The sequence below is a fragment of the Stegodyphus dumicola genome, chromosome 3, assembly GCF_044657685.1.
Source record: "Stegodyphus dumicola isolate Sdum_Otavi_A_Nest chromosome 3, ASM4465768v1".
NCBI lineage: Eukaryota > Metazoa > Arthropoda > Arachnida > Araneae > Eresidae > Stegodyphus > Stegodyphus dumicola.
The window spans coordinates 9,350,997-9,373,511 of record NC_140770.1 but is presented as its reverse complement, the minus strand read 5'-3'; the positions used below and the strand labels follow the sequence as shown (position 1 = coordinate 9,373,511).

Genomic DNA, 22,515 nt, shown 5'->3' with positions numbered 1-22,515 from the left:
ATTTTCCAAATAATTTTTGGCTAAAGCCAAAAAATGCACTTTAAATTCGTTGCAATAATTTTTTTGTGTAACATTAGGTTCTTGTTTTATGTTTCCTAATAAATTTTTTAGTTACTACTTAATTGAGATTTACTAATGTAAGTGTACAATTTTCTTTTTTCTATTTGTATAAATTGTTATTTTTTTAATATCAAAGCATGATATTAATTCTTCGTGTTCTTCTGAATTTTGGAGAAATCTTCTGAATTTTTATCTTTAGAGGTTGGCAGGTATGTAGATCCCAAACACCAAATTTTGTTGGATGATGAACAAATTAAGAATAAGAAAGCACTCTTTGAACTTTCAATAAGAATTAAATTTTTTTGAGAACAATTGGAGTATTGAAATCAGGACAGTCAAACTGCAGACATTGCAACTGAGTCTCTATCATCCTCTTCCAGTGATGAATTAGATTTTGAGACGTTTTTGGATAATATTGAAAAGGCTAAGGCAAAGCAAATGAAAATAAAGAACCAAGAGCCTTTAGATATAAAAATGAAAAAAAAAAAAAAAATACAAACAAGATTTCTACACGGCCTTTGAAGAAATTGAGAAATATGACTGCTCTTGCAAGACGCCTCTTTTAGAACTTATAAAATTCTGTCCTGAAAAGTTAAAAGAAGTAGAACCCTAACAGTAACAGCTCTTCCTCCTTCTCAACTCAGTGTGGAAAGACTCTTCTCAGCTCTGAAGTTTATTAAATCAGATCTATGGTCCTTCAACAAAGATCTTGCCGAAGCTATACTGTTTCTTAGAAATAACTTCAGTCAATTTTTCCATTTCATAATAAATGCTAATTAATATAAATAATTTGCTATGTCATCATTTTTTTCTGTAACATCTATTACTTCTTTTATATTAAAAAAAAAAAGCCTTAACCCATGTGTATATGTTTACATATATATATGAGAGAGTAGGAGTCAGAGTCATTAAAATTCCAGGACTCGGAGTCGGTCATTTTCCCTACCGACTCTACAGCCCTCTTCTAACATGCAGCTCTTGCTAGCATTAAGTTTGGCTACTCCTTTATACATAGCTGCTTTATGCATTTATATTTAAAGTTTCTGTACTCAGTTGTTGATTGACTGATAAAAAGTTGATTAGATTTTAGGTACAATTGAACACTAGGAAGTGGAAATTTGTTTACACTGGTGGGACTTTGAGCCCAAGAAACATGCATGAATGATTCCACTAAAGAAGAAAAAGGGCATTTACTGTTTTTATATCCTTTCAACCTAGGGACATATGTAAGGGATGTAATGTATTTGGTTAAAAAATTCAATTGTGAGTTTTCAGTGAATAAGCACACGTTAGGGTCCCCAGAACATATTTTTATGATGGTGTCTGTATGTATGCGATTCTTATTTTTTTTTTTTTACAATAACTGTTATATGAGATTTCCAAAAATTTCCGTTTCCTGTATTTAAGCTTTCTGTATACATAAAAAAAGTTTATTAGATTTTGAATAAAATTACATACCAGAAGATGTACTTAACTTGAAGTTTATAACAGTTTTGAATGGACAACCAGTGGTGGTACTTTACTCGAAGGCCATAATAGCTTTTGCAGCTGTTTAACATAGCATGTTTTGTTTATACAACATGTGGCTATTAATTTCCAGGACTGCTCTAATAACACCAGAACAGATGATGTGAAAAACGTAACCTTTTAATATGTTTCGAAGTAATCCCCATCTGCCGTAACACACTCCTGTGCTTGGCTGTAAAAGTTGTGGAAAAAACTTTTAAAGTCCTCTTTTGGAAGGCTCTTCAATGTCGATGTTGCGTTTTTCTTGATGTCTTCAACATCCACAAAGCATGTTCCTTTCATCACAGTTTTGAGTTTTGGAATGTTCGATCATTCTCTCCAGACTTCGTCCCCGCAGACTTCTTTTTGTTTCCCAAACTCAAAGCTGTGATCATAGGAACATGCTTTGGGGATGTTGAAGACATCAAGAAGAACGTGACGTTAACATTGAAGAGCCTTCCGACAACTTATACAGCCGAACATAAAAGTGTGTTACGGCAGATGGGGATTATTTCGAAACATATTAAAAGGTTATATTTTTCACATCATCTGTTCTGGTTTTATTAGAGCAGTCCTGAAAATTAATTGCCAAACCTTGTATAAACCATAATATATTGTTACAACTGAATGAGCGTTGTTTATTGGTACCTAACTATAGTAGGGATATATGAGGTGTGACACAAAAAATAACGAGACTAGATGTGTGTGGCTTGAAAAATGAGTGGAGTTGGCGACAACTGTTTTGGTGGCACCTCTTCTATCCTGCTTTGACTAACCGTTGACTAACCGTTGACATGCTTTGATTAGTTTTGACTTAACCGATCATGCCAGTAAGAGTACTGCATCATTGAGTGAACACATGCAACTGCGTTCTGCCAGAAAAACGTCTAATATAAAAACCAAACAGCGAATAAACATCAAGTTTCTTGTGAAGCTTAAGAAGACAGCTAGGGAGAAAACACTTTAAATATTAATCGATGCTTATGGAGATGAAACTTTGTCTGATGCACATATGTTTGAATGGCATAAGCAGTTTTTCAGGGGGAAGGGACAGTGTGGTAGATAATGAACATGCTGGGAGCCTCCTTGGGCGTTCATCATGATTGAATGGATTCCCAATGCTCAGACTGTTAATCAATACCACTACATTGAAGTACTAAAAATACTTCGTGAAAAATTAGGAAAAAGGCCACAGTTGAGGAGGGATGGATGGCTCTTGCACCAAGACAATGCACCCGCTCCCACGGCCCTATCTGTCAAGCAGTTTCTGATTAGCAAAAACATTTCTGTGATGGGGCATCTTCTTTATTCACCTGATTTGGCTCCATTTAACTTTTTTTATTTTGTAAAGTTAAATCTTGCTTAAATGGAACCCATTTTACCTTAGTTGAAGAGGTTCAGGCAAAAACGGAGAACCTCCCGAAGGGCCTTCCAAAAACTTCGTTCGAGAACTGTTACCTGCAATGGCAGCACCGAATGCAGAAGTGTGTAAATGCTGAAGGGACTACTTTGAAGGTGATAATGTCACGAAGAACTGATTCTGTAAGTACAATGATTTATTGGAACTGTCTCGGTTTTTTGTGTCACACCTCGTACATGCAGATACAAAGGAATTCAAGTTGATTGATACTATAGGAATAACATAAAAGAAAATTAAAGTATGGTGTTTGTTTCAAAGTATTTATTTTTAAATATATAAGTGTTTAATTTCATTTAATTAGAAACCAATTAAATAACACGTTATTTGACTGCCCAATAAAATGAGCAAACATTCAGTGATATTGGTATAAATTTAGAAAAAGCAGATTTTATACATGGCAAATTATACTTAATAAAATTCAATCCAAAATTTTATATTGCAGACTTTTCTATTCTTTGGAACCACAAACTAAATTTTGTTTACTAACAGTTCATCAGAAATGCTACTTTACTTAAACTCGTTATTTACTCGTTGTTATTTAATATATGGAATTGGTGGGAAATCATGTGCTGGCCACGTCAGACTTTTTAAATAAATGATATGGAGCAATCATGTGTATGTGTTTAACTTTTTTATGAATGTTTTAGATGTAATTATTTCTGAGGTATGCCTTGTGTATTCACAGAGCTGGCAACATTCAAGGTAATCCCGTGCTGTTCGTCCCCGGCAATGCTGGCAGTCATCGTCAAGTTCGATCTCTTGCATCTGTTGCTCTGAGGATGGGAAAATCTCTTCAACTGCATATGCATTTTAATTTTTATTCAATAAATTTCAATGAAGTAAGCCATCTTTATGGAATATTTATTTGTAATTAATTTATGTCATTATTTAATATTTTTTACAAAGTCGCCAACCAGCGGCCGAGTGGTAAAGTCGCTGAACACTGGTAGTTCGGTCCGAGGTTCGAATCCCGCAAATGGGCTGGCTGCATGGGGGTTTTCGTGGTTTTCCCCATGTGTAACGTGTATATGAGCCAGTTTTCCTTAGAAAGTCCTCCATGAAGGAATCCCTCCTCTTAGGCAGATAGCCCTCGAGGCTTTGCCGTAATTAAATAACCTAACCTAACCTTGTGCGAAGTAAAAAGGTATTGTAATCCCAAAAAGTTTCAGGCAGCATATTTCAATGAAAATATCCAGTTCGACCGCTATCGAACGCAATTTAAAGATGTTTTTATGTAACATCTGTACATAAGGACAAAATAAAAGACTGTTTTCCTCAATAATTAAGAGAATTTTTCATTGTGTCTGTACGTACGCATAACAGATAAATGAGTAACCTCAGAACGCTGAAATTTTGTATTAGGACTGCTATAACATGTAGATGTGCACCTCGTATTTTCTTTGCAATCGGCCGCACCAAATATATATAAATATATTTATATATATATCCACTCTGTTACACGGCTCAGTGATCTCAGTTTCTTTGCTCTTATATGTTTGTAAATTGTTGATTTTTTGCTTTAAAAATGATTTAATTATATTGTTCTTATCTTCTGGATAAGGTTTTTATGCCTTTAGGAAATCTGCAAGCAATATTTGTAGAATTATCAACAATTTAAAAGCTGTTAAGCATAATTTTTAAATAACATGGCACACATGTTTGTTTACATTTGAAACAGCAGAATAGTAGATTTGTTGCCAGTCTAGAAAGACTAAGTAAAAACAATGGTAACACCATTTATTATTGTGAATTAAATCATGCTTAATCCTTTCTGGAATTTTTTCGAGGAGATAAGTGTTTAAGATTTGCTTCATAATTTTTAATATAGATATTATGAGTTTTTATGTATGAAACATGTTGTTGCGAAGTGAGAACTGAATTGATTGAAGGACAAATACTGAATCGTTTGTGAAAAACTGTTTCTTTTTTGTTTTGCTTGCTTAATTTCTTTTCTATATCATTCTAAATTTATTATAGTATTTTATTAGAACATGTGGCAGTGATTAGATAATTCTTCAAATGATATAAATTTTGTGCATTGTGAGTTATAATATGAGCTGTTAAGTGAACCTAGCGCCAGAGTGCCACTATGGTAAACAAATATAGTGAATTTTGAAGTGTGCATTTATTCTGTTCTGGTTTATGCGCTGTCGATGAAGTAGATTTAATTCAATCCAATAAGTTTAAATGAAATGCAGAAAAAATGCATTTAAGTTAATATTCCATACAAGGAAGTCATATGGTGTACACATCAGATTTTTTTTATGTTTAGCAAAGTGTTATGTAGCACTCACGAATTATGCCAAAATTCATTTGGTGTTGAAGTAATTTTGATAACAACACAAAAGCTACTACTTTTCATTTTGTTATCATGTTACAATTCATAACATTTAACCCAGTTTTTAAGAATTATTATGTTTTAATCCATAATAACAGTTGAAAATTCAATAAATCTTTATTGCCTTACTTGTAACTCTTCTAAGTTTTTTAGTCCAGCAGGGCAATTTGCCCAAATGGCCTATTAATTCCGCTTTGGCACTTTGCATTGATTCACTATAAATGGTGAACCACTTTTTAAATTGTTGCCCCCCAATATTAGAGCCCTGTATTATATTTAAAGAAATTAAATAATAAAGAATCTGCATAAATGTATGTATGTTTCTCACGTTGTGATAAAACAATGGTATCTAGAGCAATCCAGTTTTGAATAATGTATGTCTCCACCTAAATATGTGCATTTGGAAGCCCAAATTTGGAATTTGTGTTATTATCTATTTCATATTTTGTAAAGTATTTATGAGTTTTTGATTAAGAAACTCAACGATTTGAAAGAAAACAATGACAACACTGTACGAATGGGGGAAAAACGCCCATTTTTATTTCCAGTGCGAGAGACTGTGTATTAGAAATTCTAAAGATATGCTCTTTTAAATGTTTTGCGATATTGATGTTGAATTCAATTGTATGGTTTAAGTGTGAAAAACATGATATTTAATAAGTAGAGGTAACACACAAAACGTTAAAAAAAACTGCCCTTTGAGTGTAATATAGAATCTGAAAACTTTTAGAGTTTTTTGAATGGTGGACATTAGCCATTTTATGCTTTGGCGACGACTCAGGCCAGAAGCTGTGGTCATTTTGTTATGGAGGCACCTAATATGTGGCCGCTGTAAAGGGACAGCTCAGACAATTTACATCCATGGCTTCTCCGGGATTCAAACCCGGGCCCTTCGGAATGGCAGAGTCACTAACCACTTTCTCGTCTGGGCGGCTAATTTTAATTATTAATTATTTTATTTATTTCTTTATACCTGTAATGATTTCTTTTTTAAGGATTGCCATTATGAATTGCAGCAATGAAAAAATTTTTTAGCACTGAAGTGAAGAGAATAAAAATTTATTTACAGTCTTCTTTGGAGCACAGAAAATTAAATGATTTTTGTATTTTATCCACAAAGAGCAACTTAATAACTTAAATATGCATGATGTTGTAAACCAATTCGACAAAGAAAAAGCCAGGAATATATGGTTATGTTGATAGGTTTTATATATTTTTATTTTGCATAATGGTAATGAACTGACTTTTTCTAATTGTGAAACTTTTGTAAAACATTGGCTGTTGCTCTGCTCCCCTTTCCCTATGTATTTTGTCACTTTATTGTTAGTAATCCATCACACTGAATATTTTGGGACAGCTCTGTTTTCGCAGCTGCTATGGCATGTATTGATGCAGACATGCTACACTAGGTTTGGCAATAATTGCATTACTGACTTCATTTATGTTGTATAACAAAAATAGGTACTTTTCATTTTCGCCGGCGCAAATCTCGCCAAACAGACTTTATTGGCGACAACATACAGTATACACATAAAAATTCCTAACAAATGTTAGTTCTAAGAATTTATTTTGAAGGCATAAACATTTTAATATCGTTTAAAAGTTTGCAAAAAGCCAATAAATAAAGACAGTAAATTTGTAAAAAGACATTTATTTAAGAATTTGCTATGCTTTCATGGTTCAAAATCCTGATTCTCCGATTCATATCACGTGAACCCTAGTGATCTCATCTCATGTAAGCTACGCTACAAAAATATAATTCTCTCATAATTATCTACATTAATTTCAAGTTAAATTTTAATTTGGAATAAAAGTTTAAATACAAGAATTATTTCAATTCGTACGAATAGCTTACTCAGAAATTATGTAAAACTGCAGTGTTTTACTTCGCTAGTGCATTCTCGTTAGAATTGATGAATTTAACCCTTGACTTTTCTATATTTTCGCCTTCGGGTGAGCGATGTGGTTGCATCCTAATTGACTTAATTACCGTGAATGGCCTTAGGGCATAAAATTGAACTATCAAGTAAAACTTCTATGTAATTGTATGCCAGTATTGAAAGAAACAACCAATCTGATAAGAAATGGGTGCGATTTGTTTTGAAAATGAGACGTAAAAGGTTACCAGCGAGGATAATCCATTTGGTATCAGTTGTACCATTATTGGCGACTATATCGCCTGCGCCGGCAAAACGGAAAAGTACCCAAAAATAGCATATACAGTACAAAGTCTTTAATCCGGACATCCATAATCCAGAATGATCTATAATCTGGACCTCAAAGCTACAAACTTTCTGCGCATGCGTAGCGTTTACGCATGCACATTTAATGTATAATAGACGGTATAAGCTAGGCTAAAATTATCTAATTATCTATTTCAGTTAATGTTGCAGATTGCATTGTTCCTTAATCTTCTAATTGGATCTGGCTTATTATTTTTTGCAGACTGTTAGAGCAATTTTATAAAAAGTAAATTTGAACTTTCGATTATGTCAAAAAGAGTTTCGCATTCTGGAGCTGCCGAAGGATCTACAAAGCGAAAGCATGTTTCGATGTCCATCAATTAAAAAGTAGAATTGCTGCAAAAAATGGATAAAGGCATGAAGAAAGTGACAGAGAGGTTAGTGAAAATGAAAAAATTTCGATTGACAAGTTAGTCGGTATTCTCGGCACAACAATTACATTACTTGAGCAGCGGAACTGTGTAACTGAACAAGAAATTATGTCTGTTTATAGAATTAAAGAGAAAATATTTGCACATAAAACGAAGCAACTTAAACAACTTACATTGAAAGAAATGTTTAATAAAGTAAACAAATCAATATTAAGCTTTTTCTTTTTGTAAATTTTGATACCCTTTAGATCATAATTGCTCTTTATTTCATAAATTATGGTTTCATATTTTTAATTTTATAATTTCTGCATGCCATCTTACCAGATTTAAATTAATGATCTATAATCCGGAAAAACCCCTAATCCAGAATTGCCGAAGTCCTGATGAGTCCGGATTAAAGACTTTGTACTATATTAAACATTTGTGAGGACTGCGTTCGAAGTTTGATTATGATACTTTTACAATGTATGTGTCTTTTGAATAAATGCATTAATTACATTTTGTGTTGTAAGGCTTTGAAATTGTGGCATTCATTTTGATTTACCATATATATGAAATAACTGGATTTTGACAATAGCCAATGCAAACTGAACTCTTCTCAACTAGGAGAATAATTAAATTTTATTTACAATTATTTACACATAAATGAAAGTATTCCATGATGCACAAATTTTTCATTTTCAATGAGTCTGACACTGGAACTTTGGTTTCAGAGAAAACTTCAAAATACAATATCCGCTCTTTCTCTTTCTATCAACCCAGTTCCTTTCACTTCTTGTTCCATCTTCTCTTGCCAGATTGCATACTCCAATTTATTAGTACAGAAGAGCGACTGACTGCATGGCAGTTCAGAATTAGTTTTTATTATCTTGGTTAATAATGTAAAGGATTATGTGCTTGTAAAGCAAATTCAGATTAAGCTTTTTAGCCTAGTAAATTTTCTTCATCTTGTAAAAGTTTAAAATTTTTTTTTAGTAGTAACTTAATTCAGATATATATTTTGTTTCCTTTTTCTCCTTTTTGATGATTTGTTAGACCCCCCTCATGAGAGATGTTTGCTACATGAATACCAAAGTTAAGTGGATTCTGTGAAAGCACTTAAGATGTATAGTTTTATATTATTCAAGCACAATTCAAAAAAGGTCACCCTTTTTATTCTTATCAGAACATTTTCAAGCATGATTAATAAATTCTTGTTATGTAATATTAAGAAACCATTTTTTGGTACTTGTGTGTTTTCTGCATTTAGGATCTTCATTTGGTCCCTTGGTCTCAAGGTAAATTCAGCTGGTATGTGGGTACTAGAAATTTTGATTCTCTCTTTATTTCTTTTTTCAATGCAGACTTTTAAAATGTTAATACTTTGAAAGGTAAAATTTGATTAACCAATCACTTGCATGGCCAGCCGCACATTTCTTTTAAATCATTGAATATTTTGATTAAATTTGAAACTTAAATATCTTATGATAATCTAAGTGGCTACATATTGCTTTTAAACTGTCAAGTTCATTAATCAAAATGACATTAAGTTTGTACAAAATAAGAAGTAAATAAAAAAACAAATTTGTAATTTTGACTTCAAGGTACACATGTACACGATGTTTCGGGGTGAAGGACAAATGAATGTTGTAAATTTGGTGTCTGCATGTGCTGCTGTTTTTCTGCAATGTGAAAATTATACATACATATGAATCTATCCATAAATCCATCCATGCATACATACATGCGTACAGGTTCTTCATTATTTTAATAAACTCTATTCACTCCAATACATAATTCATATGGCTGTTATAAATATTATTGTAGTTCCAGTTCAATTAGTTTCCTGCTGTGTCTTATTATCTATTTCCCCTTTTTCAGTGTTGTCCCTTGAGTTTAATTCAAGTGCTGAAATTCATGTATGAGAATTAAAATATTTTGGACTTTTTAGCATTATTTCATGAATGAGAAAAAAGCTGATAGTTTTCTTGTTTGGTGAATCATAGACACCCATAAAAAATAACAAATGTGAAAAATAGCAAAGTGATCTTTACGTAGCTTTCAAGTAACTGTTTATAAACCATTCATAAAAGATGTAAAATTGAAATTTTGGTTTGATAATATGATACTCGTGTATAATTTTAATGTCATTACTATACTATTATTATATTACTGTCATGCAAATTAAAATTTATTATTCTTTCTTTCTTTTTTTTTAATAGTGTTTGTAATTTAAAGAATTTTATGCATTTCATTTTTAAAACTATAAAAATTCAAGCTATGTGAAAATGTTTCTTATGTGAAAATGTGAACAGGGGCCTCTTTATTTCAGTTCTTTGGTAAATAACACTTTTTTAAAGGAAAATTATAATATTCATGCAGATTTTAAGTTTTTCTAAAAACATTTTTCCCAATGGTACCTGATATGCCATTTGATTTTGAGTCAATCAAAATGCTAACAGCACAAAAGGAAAGTAGCACTTCAGGTAAATTGTGCTTATCATCTAACATGAATGAGAGGTTTCTCATCAGCAGACCGGCCGAGTCAGCAAACTTTATTATTTATTCTATCTCTCAAAGTGAGCTTTTTCCAACCACCATCCGTATTTGACTCTCTCTCCAATATGAGATGATGTTTTTCTTTTTTCTTGTATCTCAATATATTGGGTTATCAGAAACGTTTTGTGGATTTTATGACAGATACAAATAAAGCAATATAAATCATAAGAAGTTTTCATGAATTGCATTTTGTTTTATGTTTTTTGCCATCTCACAGGCAGTTGGAGAATTCCACTCAAACATCTCAGCCATATTTAGTAAATTTTTGCCTGAGATTCATTGAAATGGGAGACTGAGCATAGTAATGTTGGAAGGCAACATTTTGAAAATTTGTCAGTTCTGGGCACTTTGCTTCAATTTTTGCTTTTAAAACTGCCGTATGGAAACAGTATTTTTCTGAATTTATGGTCTGATTTCTGGGCAACAATTCATCGTTTACAATTACTCCGTAGTCCCGTCATTCACAAACTTAACTTTTGGGGAGATGCAGTCCCTGATGTCTGCTTTTTATATCCAGCCCTTTTTTTTAAAAAAAAAAAAAAAAAAACAAGTTGCATCTGTATTCTTTTCCTCCAGCAAAGAATCACATGCTGAAACTTGAGAAAGGATATTCTGCTCTGGAGTACCCTATATATGTTAGTGACTTAACATAGGCAATCTTTTTTTTTTTAAATTATATTTTGTCTGATAGTTTTTGAACTGTGTAATTTCAGTTTTCACCAATATATTCTTTTGATAGGTCTTTGTATGCAGAGAATGATCACCCAGAACAGGCATCATCTTCATGGCTGAAATTTCGGCACTTGGAATTTTTAAACCACTTTTGAATTGTGTCATTAGATATAGTAATTTTTCCATATCTAATCCAAATTTTACCTGCAGTTAAACTAATATTCCTCCCCCTCCCATTTTTTAAAATAAAAGGGAAAATAAATGAACATTTGTGTTCCCCATTGTTAGCACTGCTCTGAAAAAAAAAAAAAAAAAAAAAAAAAAAAAAAAAAATTATGCCACAACACATGCTAAAATTATGCAGTATGAGCAGAAAAGACTGTATTTAAAATCTGCTTCACTCGGGTTCATTCTGTTTCAGTAGTAACAAAATAATTAGAAGAAAACACACTTCAATTTGGAAAAAAAACCACAGAATTTTTGGAAAGAGACAATGTAAATTCCATGTGATATCAAGAGATACACATTATGTACAGCAAAACTGTTTCAACTGCAAAAAGAAACATAAATAAATAAGTTTAAGAGTCTTGCTCTTTTTGGTAACATACTCTAAGTCAAGACTCTGACTAGAACTGTATGACTTATTGCCATGTCTAGAACACAAACAAAAACATAAGAATGACGTAAAAGACCCTTTTATTTAGAACTCAAGTAGTTGAACAGAAGGCACTTCTGCTGCTTACAAACAGTATGCTTACACTGAGACAGTATTCATGCCATAAACTCAAAAATATAGAATTATTAAAAGATAAGTAGAATAAGAATTATCAAATGAAAGCTAAGTGTTAAGTTAGCCAGAGGTTACAAAGAAACATTTAATGTACAATTCAGCTCAAACCTACGTCACTATTTGCAAGATTAAAGCAGTGCAGTACACAGTAATGCAATCAGAAAATATCAACTAGCAATGTGGCCCTCAGCAGGTGTAACATGCTCTGACTAACTGAAACTCATACAATCACAAAATGGCAAACACACCACATTGAAAAAAAGGAAGCAAAAATAAGCCTGCATTTGTTAAAATAACACGCTGAACAAATATTCATTTAGAAGTCAAACAAATTATTTCGTTCATTTGCACTTTGGCAGCTGAGGCTGATGGTTCGCTAAAATCATCCAAAATAGTCCTGTTGAAAATTTGCAAATATAACTCTGATTTTTTTTTGTTTGATTTCTAAATTAATCTTAAACCCTTACTTTAATATGCATGAGCTAAAATTTGTATTCCAGAAGAAAAACGGAAAGGGAAAAGTGACAGTAAAGATATGCAACATAAACCACGTGGTTAGTTAAAATAAATAAATACCTTAAGTCAAGGAAACATTCAATGTAACTGACACTATGTGATGTATAATTGAAATATACATATATATTTTGTTTTTCAATTATACATCATTTCAATTATACAAGAGTAGGTGGTGTGGATACCTGGATAGAGAGGAAATGGGATATACATATAGAAAACACATAAATGAGAAGCATGTAAATTATACTTCACTGTATATTGCAGCATTTAACAAATAGAATGTAATACATTTTGAAGCAAAACTCATTGCATGATTATTGCCAGAAATTAAATGCATGATTTGATACATGAAATCAGGCATTATTACCAACTACATACACAAGATTTTATTCTTTCAAACTTGCATAATTTTTTCAGGAAAATTAGCTAGTTCAGAAAAATATCTTCAATCTATTACTACATTGTTAAACTTGCAGACTATGACCTTACAGTAGAACGTGAGTTCAAAAGACCATGAACAGTTATTGATTAATTTAGGTTAAAATAACATTGTCGAACAAATATTAATTTAGAAATCAAACAAAAAAAAAAAAAAAAAATCAGAGTTATATTTGCAAATTTTCAACAGGACTACTTTGGATGATTTTACTGAACCATCAACCTCAGCTGCCAAAGTACAAATGAACGAGATAATTTGTTTGTCTTCTAAATAAATATTTGTTCAGCGTGTTATTTTAACAAATGCAGGCTTATTTTTTGTTTCCTTTTTTTTCAATGTGGTGTGTTTGTTATTTTGTGATTGTATGAGTTTCGGTATGTGTTTTTCCAATTTTTTAAGTTTGATTTATGGTTTACACATTTAAATTTTTCTTATTTGATGTCAGGCTTTACTTATCTGATTTTGTGCTTTCTAGATCATTTTGTTTTGTATTCATTTTCAGTGTGAAATTTTTCCAATGTTTTGACATTCAAAAAAATCTTTCTATTCTGGTTAATGACCCTAATTCCAATCATCTTTACCTTTAACATTTAAGGAAATTATGTTTAGTTTTCTTGTTTTATCAATAGATGGTTCCAGTAGCTTAACTCCTGTCCAGCCATTCTTATCTTATCTTTTCACCTTGTCCTATCTTGTTCATTTGCACTTTGGTGATGGTTCGGTAAAATCATCAAAACTAGTCCTGAAAAAATTTGCAAATATAATGCTGATTTTTGTTGTTTGCCTTCTAAATTAATTATTGATTAATTGAACATGTTTAGAAGAAACAGACAATTACTTATATGCCACTGTGGGGCATATTAATCAATAACTGCATTTGCATTATAGTGTGCATAATATTTTCTATTCTTGAATAGGATTTCTGCCATTCAAGACTAAATAATAATATTTGAGAACTGAATAATAATATACTGAATAATAATATTTGAGAAAAATTTTCTTTTCTTTATTCTAGGAAATATCTGGTTTATATGGCGGAGTTCTAAATGACCAAATGGGTAATATTATTTTATGTCAAAACAGTTAGTTTTATGTCTTTTATTATATTCATTACATTATCATTTTAGAATAGATCATTGTGCTATCAGTATTGTCATTGAATTTAATGACTATGTGCAAATTTTCATTTTGAATAACTTTTAAAAAAATACTTTTTGTTTAAAATGTGAAGTAATTTTCTTTAAAGAAAAATTACTCCTCATATATATTTTTATAGAAGTAAATTTTTAAAATATGTTTTTGTTTTGAATATTAAAATGTTTCATTTTGAGGGAAAAGTCAGTATATCCAAATGTAGTCTGCATGGTAACTTTTTAGTATTTGGTAGGTTCAGATTCTTATCAATGAAGGTAGTGCACGAAGATGTAAAATAATTCTGAAAATCAAAGATTTGATTGATTTAAAGGGCTATTAGAGCAAGGTATTGACCTTTTCTTGGAAATAGTTCCAAACTGTGTTTACATTATTTTCATTACCCTTAAAAAACAAATGTGAGTAACGCCCCAAAAATCTGTGAATGCTGCTAATTAATTTACACTCTGATATAAATCTTACTAAAAGATTTGAAGATACAGGTTTAATTCATTTTTCTTCATACCGGTGAAAATATAAATATGCTGAATTATGAATTTTTGCAGTAAGCATAATTGCTTTGAGAAATACATTTATATGTAAACAACCTTTTTTTTTTTTTTTTTTATTCCCAGTTGAAAATTAACTAGTCTAAGAAAAGAACCAGATTGTCTGATAACTATCTACAATTCGTAATGAAATTTTTAGTCATTTTTCGCCCAGGTTACAAATTTTATCAAAACCGGAATGCATTGAGGTATAGTAACTGAATACTGTAATGAAAAAGAAGGAAATTGGTAATTATTTGCATACAAAAATATATATTTTTTCTGTATATGTTCATGCAAAAATTCATAAATAAAAGAGCATAGGTTGTTATCATTTATTTTGAAGTTTTGTGTGACTTCTAAAGATTTTGTAATTAGTTTTAGTTTAAGTAAGTTATTTAGTGGTTAAATCAACATATCTGAGTAATTTGAAACAGCTGTCAGTTTGAAAATTTACTATTTAGCTCTCAGTGTGCTTGAATTACCAATAGAAATTTCTTGCAGATACCAACTTTTATATTTTAGAATATAAAAGCATGAATTTTTTTCTTGTGTCATTATTATTACTGTTTATTTATGTTTTGATACTTATTTATTTTTTAAGCAAAAAAAACTTATATTTTATTATTAAAAAATTCTGGCTAATCAACTCCTTTGAAATGTGCATTTAAAGTAGCTGACAGGCCGGAGAGCTCATATCAGCTGTATATCTCTAAGCAGCTGATGGATTGCTTTGAGATATACCATATGGATTGCGACCACTGGCTTATTTCATAAGATGCTGCATCAGTAATTTAGATGGTATAATGGAATTTAAATTCTTTTGTTTCAATTGGATGGGGGTGGGAAATAACATAAAGGTGGGAAATAATCAAACCTGAGAATGTTATATTGTTAATAAGTACATGTTTATTATTTTTAACATGAATGCACTACATTTAAAATCTTTTTTTTTTTTTACATAAAAACTATATATTATCATCTGTTTTTTCACTAAATTTTTCTTTCTATCTTGATGAAGGCCCTTTCTTGATGTTATGAAAGGAGGTTCATTTGGTTTATCCCATGATCTTTTTCTTGTAACATTATTGCACAATATCCATTTCTTATATTCTGTAATGAGGTATTTCAAACACATAACTTCTTTATTCCTTTTCAGTAAAGAATTGCATACCGAAACTTTTTTGGCTCTATTAAAAAAAGTTCATTTTCTGCTCTGTTAAAGTATGGGGTACCCATACATTGTAGCGGCTTGCATATCCAGTGTTCTTCAAATGATCATGTTCTCTTCTATTTAGAATATGTGTTCTCTCTGATGGTTCATAAACTGTATAATGTAGAAATTTAGGCCATCATCTTCGAGGCGGTAATTTCCAGAGTTAACTTTCTGAAACCACTTTCTAACTGTGTTCATTAGCAAGAGCATATTTTGCATACAAAGCACAAATTTTGCGAGTGGTCTGAATGCCATTACCCCCTTTTTAAAAGCAAAAGGGCATAAAATGATGAAAATAAACTTTTATGTTCTGCACTTTTTCTCAATGCACTGAAACAAAAATTATGCCATAACACTTGCTAGAACATTAGAATAGGAACAGAAAAGACCATATTTAAACATCTTCTTCAATTGAGATCACTCTGTATCTGCAGTAACAAAATAATTAGAGGAAAGCGAGCATCGATTTGAAAACTGCAAAATTTGGGGTGAGACAATGCTTGGATTTCATAAACTATAAATTATCTTGATAATTTTTATTCTTTACTTGCTAATATTTTAGAAAACTAAAGCACACATCATGGTTTTATTAGCTGATGTAACTAAATTTTGTAGGCTTTTTAGTAACAAAAATAATAAGCCTGATTTATAGAAATAAAATGAAAAAACTATGTGATAGTAAAAAAACTGAATTAATTAAAATTAGAATATGTAGTTTATGGTTATTTTAAACATTTATTCAAAATAGCTGTGATTTCTTATGAATGATTTTCGTAATATTCCCTCAAATGCAGGAAGTTTCAGAGCCAAAGTCACGATCATATGTGATCTAAATTTTTATGCATTTCATAAAACATGGGAAGTAATCTTTAATAAATTTATAATTAATAAAACTTAATGAACATAAAATTTATTAATAATTATAAAAATATAATGTATATTGAAATAATGACTTTTATTTTTTATGAAAATGCATGTGATATCTCTGGAAAACTGATAATAATTTGTCACATTTATAAATGCAATATTTTGAATTTGATATACTATTTTTTATGAATCTATATTTCTTTACAATCAAACATATATAATCTTCATTGTAAGCTACTGAATATTGTGACAATAAATCTCTAAATATTTGCACTGTTCTTTGTTATGAAGTAGTATATTTAAAAAAATATGTAAATTACTGTTCTCTAAGTTAAAATTATTGTGTGACTTATGTGTAATAATGTACTCATTTTTAAATTAATGAAGTGTATGGCTTCTGTAATAATTGTGATTAATATATTCATTTTCATCTTTAGAATTTCTCCATGAATGTGTAAAGCATATTCAAAGTCTGTATCCATCGAAGAAGAAATTAATATTGATTGGCCATTCCATGGTATGTTAATATTTAATAAATTATCAAATAATCTCATATTACAAATAATTTTTTAGTTATATTTCAAAACTTATTACTATCTTCCTCTCACACACACATCTGTAATAATACAATTCGAAGTGCTAATAATTTTCTCTATGAATTTCTTTGCTGAGCATTAATTCGAGGAACGTGACTCTGCATATGCGTGTTAACTTAATGCATTACTGCAGCAACAAGTTCTTTATGGGAGATCACCTACATGTACATTTGGCATTTTCGAAGCAATTCAACATGATAAAATTACAAGAAATGACTAAACTTGCATGGGAACAACTGAATTCATCAACTGTAAATGCTTGTTGGCATCAGCTGTGGCCAGAAATAGTCAATAATTTTAAAGGGTCTCCTTCAATTGAAAATGAGGACAAAGAAATCATATGCAATTTGTGAAAACAATTGGCAAAGAAGGATTCTGAGATATTGGGGGGGGGAGTAAAAGAATTAATCCAGTAATGACAAATGAAGAATTGGTTGATTGTATAGCACCAGCAGTGGTTAAAACTGTGATTGTGGAGAAGATGAAATGCTTTTGACTTGCAAAAAGATAAACAAATTTTTAAAAAAGGCACAGAATATGTCTGATTTTGTGATCAATTATTGACTCAAATGAAGAAAGAAGTGGACACTTTACGAGATGCTATGAAAACTCTATGTTCCATACCATGAAACTATTAAAGAGTTGCATCAGTGTCTGTCATGAGCTAAAATCAACAGCATTTTTAAAAAATGAATTGTATCATGCAACTGTTAAGCAGTAATAAGAATCCTTTCATTTATTTTTTTCTTTTAATTACAATAATATTATGTTTGTGTGAGTTATATGTACTTTATTAATTTGGAGAATAGCATACATATTTTTTCCATTGAAAGTTAACTTTGCGGAATGCCATTTTTCTGTGCACAGTGTACTAATCCCATAATCCTCCTTTTCGTGAAGGGTTTATTAGCTAAGCTTAAGGACTTCATTAGCTAAGCCTCTAGACAGTTTAAGGACTTCTGATATCTTTATTTTTGATGTAATTTATAGAATGAAACAGAAAAAAGAATACAGGCAAAGAAATGGGTGCACACCTAATAATTTAAACATGCTTTCCACATATTAACGGAACTGTAATTGGAACAAGAATAGAAATGGAGAATACTGCCAAGCCAGAGGCAAGCATTAGTAGAGCAAAGATTATGCCATTGATGTGAAATTTAGTGTGATGAAATTACTATTTTTTTCCAGCAGTATAACATACTGTTGCTTAATTACTGTTGCTTGATTGAAAGTTTTGGTTTGAATACTTTTCAATGCTAATGAATAAAAGACCTTAGCTTTGCTTTTTGCCAATTTCTAAGTCATTTAGGTTATACAAGAATCATACAACAGGGATTAACTTTGAAATGGTACACTTCAGAGAGATTGGAAATATCGAAACTGTCATTAATTATATCATATTTATCATCAGTAAGTTATAATTTAAATCAGTAAATTATAACTATTAATTTAGTTATTAATATCAACCATTAATAACAAATTTGTTATTCCTTGGAAACATAGCCAAGAGGACTGTATTTTGTGTATGAACTTTTAACATAAATCCATTTTTTGTTCCATAAAGTATTTCATTCTTTAGTTATAACATTTTTTTATTGGGGAAAATCCTCAGTGTTAAACTTTTTAAAAATCTATCCTTGAAAAACATTGCATGGAATTAGTTACATTAGTATAATAGTACATAGTGTTTTGTAGTTATTACATTCAAATCCTATTGTAACAGATTTCAAGAGACCAAAACTTTTATAAAAATGGATTATCTCACAAAATAGTGTAAAAATTTATTGCTGCATCAACCAGAAAAATTGACTAGCATTGTCACATCTTCCAGAAGGTTTCCTATTTTATATTGCTGGGGATTATCTCATTTGTCTGGCCTAATCATAACAAAACAGATGTCAATTTTAGCTTCAGTTTAAAAGGAAATGTTAAAAGTTAATTACAATTATTATTATATGCAATTACTAAATTTTCTTTTTCATTATTTTTCACTTTCACTATGCGTTAATAATTTTATTTGAAAAGTTGCTTAGCATAAAAGTTGTAGTTTACACCCGTCCCTCCAATCACACATTTTCATCTAAAATATACTTTTACAATTACGAACAAGTATCAGCCTCAAACAGAATACTGTCTTACAGCTCAGTTGAAAAACTCGAATCTAAAATCTAATTACATCTGTTTGTCTTGAGGGATCCATGATTCTTTGGCTCCAGGCAAGACACAATAGGATCCCCTAAGGCAGTATTCACAAATTGGTGGCCCTGAGCTGGATGTGGTTCAACATTTCAGTTATGTATTTGATGCAAATATGGTGTTAGAAATAGTTCAAGATTTAAGTTATTTAAAGTCTAGATTTACATTATTTTCTTTAAAAATAATCATAAATAATGCTCCTGGAAATCTACAGAGCTAATTAATTTACAGTGTGATATAATTATTATTCAAAGATTTGAAGATACTATTTTTATTAACTTCTATCAAAAATAGCTCAGTTACAAATTTTCCTACTAAGAAAATCACTTTGTTTAAGAATACATTTATGTGCAAACAGCATTTTTCACTTATGAAAATTATTAAGAAAAGACCCCATTGACTGACGAGCATCTTCAATTTATGTTGACAATAATTTTCTCTCAGAGTTCACAATCTTTAGCAAAATTCATAATTCAATACAGTCAAAAGTCGTTAATCCGGATTCGTCAAGACTTCGGCGATTCCGGATTATCGATTTTTCCAGATTATAGATCATCAGTTTAAATCTGGTAAGATCGCATGCAGAAATTATAAAATTAAAAATATGAAACCGTAATTTATGAAATAAAGAACAATTATGATCTAAAGGGTATCAAAATTTACAAAAAGAAAAAGCTTAATATTTATTTGTTTACTTTATTAAACATTTCTTTCAATGTAAGTTGTTTAAGTTGCTTCGTTTCATGTGATAATAATTTCTCTTTAATTTTATTAAACAGACATAATTTCTTCTTTAGTTACAAAGTTCCGCTGTTCAATTCTTATAATTGCTGTGTCGAGAATACTGACTAATTTGTCAATCAAAATTTTTTCGTTTTCAATAACCTCTGGGTCACTTTCTTCACTATCGGAAGCAAATTATAATGACGAGGAACTTGATTTAAATCATATCAAAGACGGAGTACATCGAGATGAAATACTACATTTAGTAAAGAATTATAAGCCAAATAAAATAAAAAAATCTGCTCTGAAGATAAGGATAGTGCTGACAGATCAACTTCCAATTCATTGCGCGCCGTGTCGTTTCCCTCCCCCCGCAGAGCAGCGTGAAATTGATAAACATATTTCGGAATAATTAGATAATCAAAGGATATGCCTTTATCCATTTTTTGCAGCAATTCCACTTTCTTTTTAATGGACTTCGAAACATACTTTTGCTTTGTAGATCCTTTACATATTAGTAAATATATATCGGAAATTCTATTTGACATAAACGAAAGTTCAAGCTTACTTTTATAAAATTGCTCTAACAGTCTGCAAAAAATAATTATGCCGAATTCAATTCGAAGATTAAGGAACAACGCAATCTGCAACATTAACTGAATTAAAAAATTTTAGCTTAGCTTATACTGTCCGTTATACATTAAACGCGCACGCGTAAACGTATTATGCACATGTGCACACGCATATTTGCAGCCGTAAAGGTCTTACGCGCACGCGTAAACGCCTATGCGCATATGTGTAAACGCGCCGCATGCGCAGAAAGTTTGTAGCTTTGATGTCCGGATTATGGGTGTCCGAATTAACGACTTTTGACTGTATTTAGCTATCAAAATATTTGAATGACAAAATGTAACCAACAAACATGTCTTGCAGGTATATTTGTATTTCCTTTATATTTCAAATGTAAAATAAATACAAATTAAATTTTTTTCCTTTGCAATATTCATATTATTGTTCATGTATGTTTTGATAAATATTTAGCCCATCAGCTATTTCCAGGTTGTGCATTTGACTTGCATGTAGTCTGAGTTTGAAATCACTGTTCTGAGGTATGTTTGCTGTGTGAGTGCTACTTTTTCCAAGAACTGATTGCTACACTAGCCTCATATATCCATTGTTTTAGAACACAGATAAAGGTGAGGGTGAAGATAAAAGATCAGTAACCTAAAGGTGTCTTTCCGTTATTCTAATAACCCTAAACAAATTGAATTTAATCATTAATAATTTTTCATTGAAAATTGCAACAATTTCAGAAATGAGTTTGTAAAAGGAAAAAAAAAAAAAAAATCAGTCCACAAAATTTATTATGCCAGATTTTTGTAGCTAAAATAGCATTAAGTCTATATGGAATTGGTTGAAACTGAAAGGTTTGTTCATTATATCCAAGAGTTCATTTTAAACTGGGTACAATACGTTACAGCAGAGTTTGACTGCATTACAAAACTTAAATGAGATATAATAGTGCCTAAATGGATACGTGAACTGAGAAATGGCCAAACATAATTTCCTTAACTATAAAAATTTTATTCATGTTTATATTATTTCTTATTATATTACATGCATTTTATATCTTCTTCATAATTAATACATTTTATTGTCTTAGGGAGGCATGATAGCTAGAGCCGTGTTTTCTATACCAAAATTTGATTCTTCTGCCATTTCACTTATTTTGACTTTAGCAACACCACACAAGGAACCAGGTAAGAATATGCATGAAAAATTGTTATTATTTATAAGCATTGCTCCCTCACATACTGGTTTAATATTGATAGCATGTATATGAATATAATAAAATTGACCTAAGTAGTTATTTATTTGTAGAAGAGAAATTGCAGCTTCATTAAATTCTTATTGTTGTTTGAAAACTGCTGGAACTTCTATCAAAATATTCACCAAATTTCAATATTCCATTATAGGCATAATGAATAATTAGCTGAACTTTTTGAGGTACTCTGCACCTCCTGAAAAGTATTCATAATTTTAGTGTGCTTTGTTGTTACGATAAGCAGCCTATGATGTGCCTAAAATGTATTTATGTGGTAACACAGCATGTATGTGCATACACAGCTGATGAGCACAGATTTTCACCTTCAAATTTGGTGGTCAAGTATTTGTTTTTGTTGTATTGCATGTATTTTTTCTTACTTAAGGAATTGTAATGATACTATGGAGTTTGCTAACTGATGAAAAAGAAAGCATTTCGTTTCTTCAAAAATACGGCATTTTGCCCAATGGTAGAGAATGCTGAAATTTGCATTACATGAAATTGTACGTACTTCATA

The 22,515-nt window shown here is 30.7% G+C and overlaps 1 protein-coding gene across 3 annotated transcripts in view; it reads left to right on the top strand.

Annotated features, from left to right (window-relative positions):
- PGAP1 (GPI inositol-deacylase) overlaps positions 1 to 22,515 on the top strand; it is a 127,965-nt gene that overhangs the window by 15,730 nt on the left and 89,720 nt on the right. For all 3 annotated transcript variants that reach the window (XM_035369072.2, XM_035369073.2, XM_035369071.2), the window contains exons 4-7: positions 3,672 to 3,825; positions 13,909 to 13,951; positions 17,093 to 17,172; positions 21,837 to 21,933. In XM_035369072.2, coding sequence (XP_035224963.2) covers positions 3,672 to 3,825; positions 13,909 to 13,951; positions 17,093 to 17,172; positions 21,837 to 21,933 — 374 coding nt within the window. The remainder of the gene's footprint in view (positions 1 to 3,671; positions 3,826 to 13,908; positions 13,952 to 17,092; positions 17,173 to 21,836; positions 21,934 to 22,515) is intronic.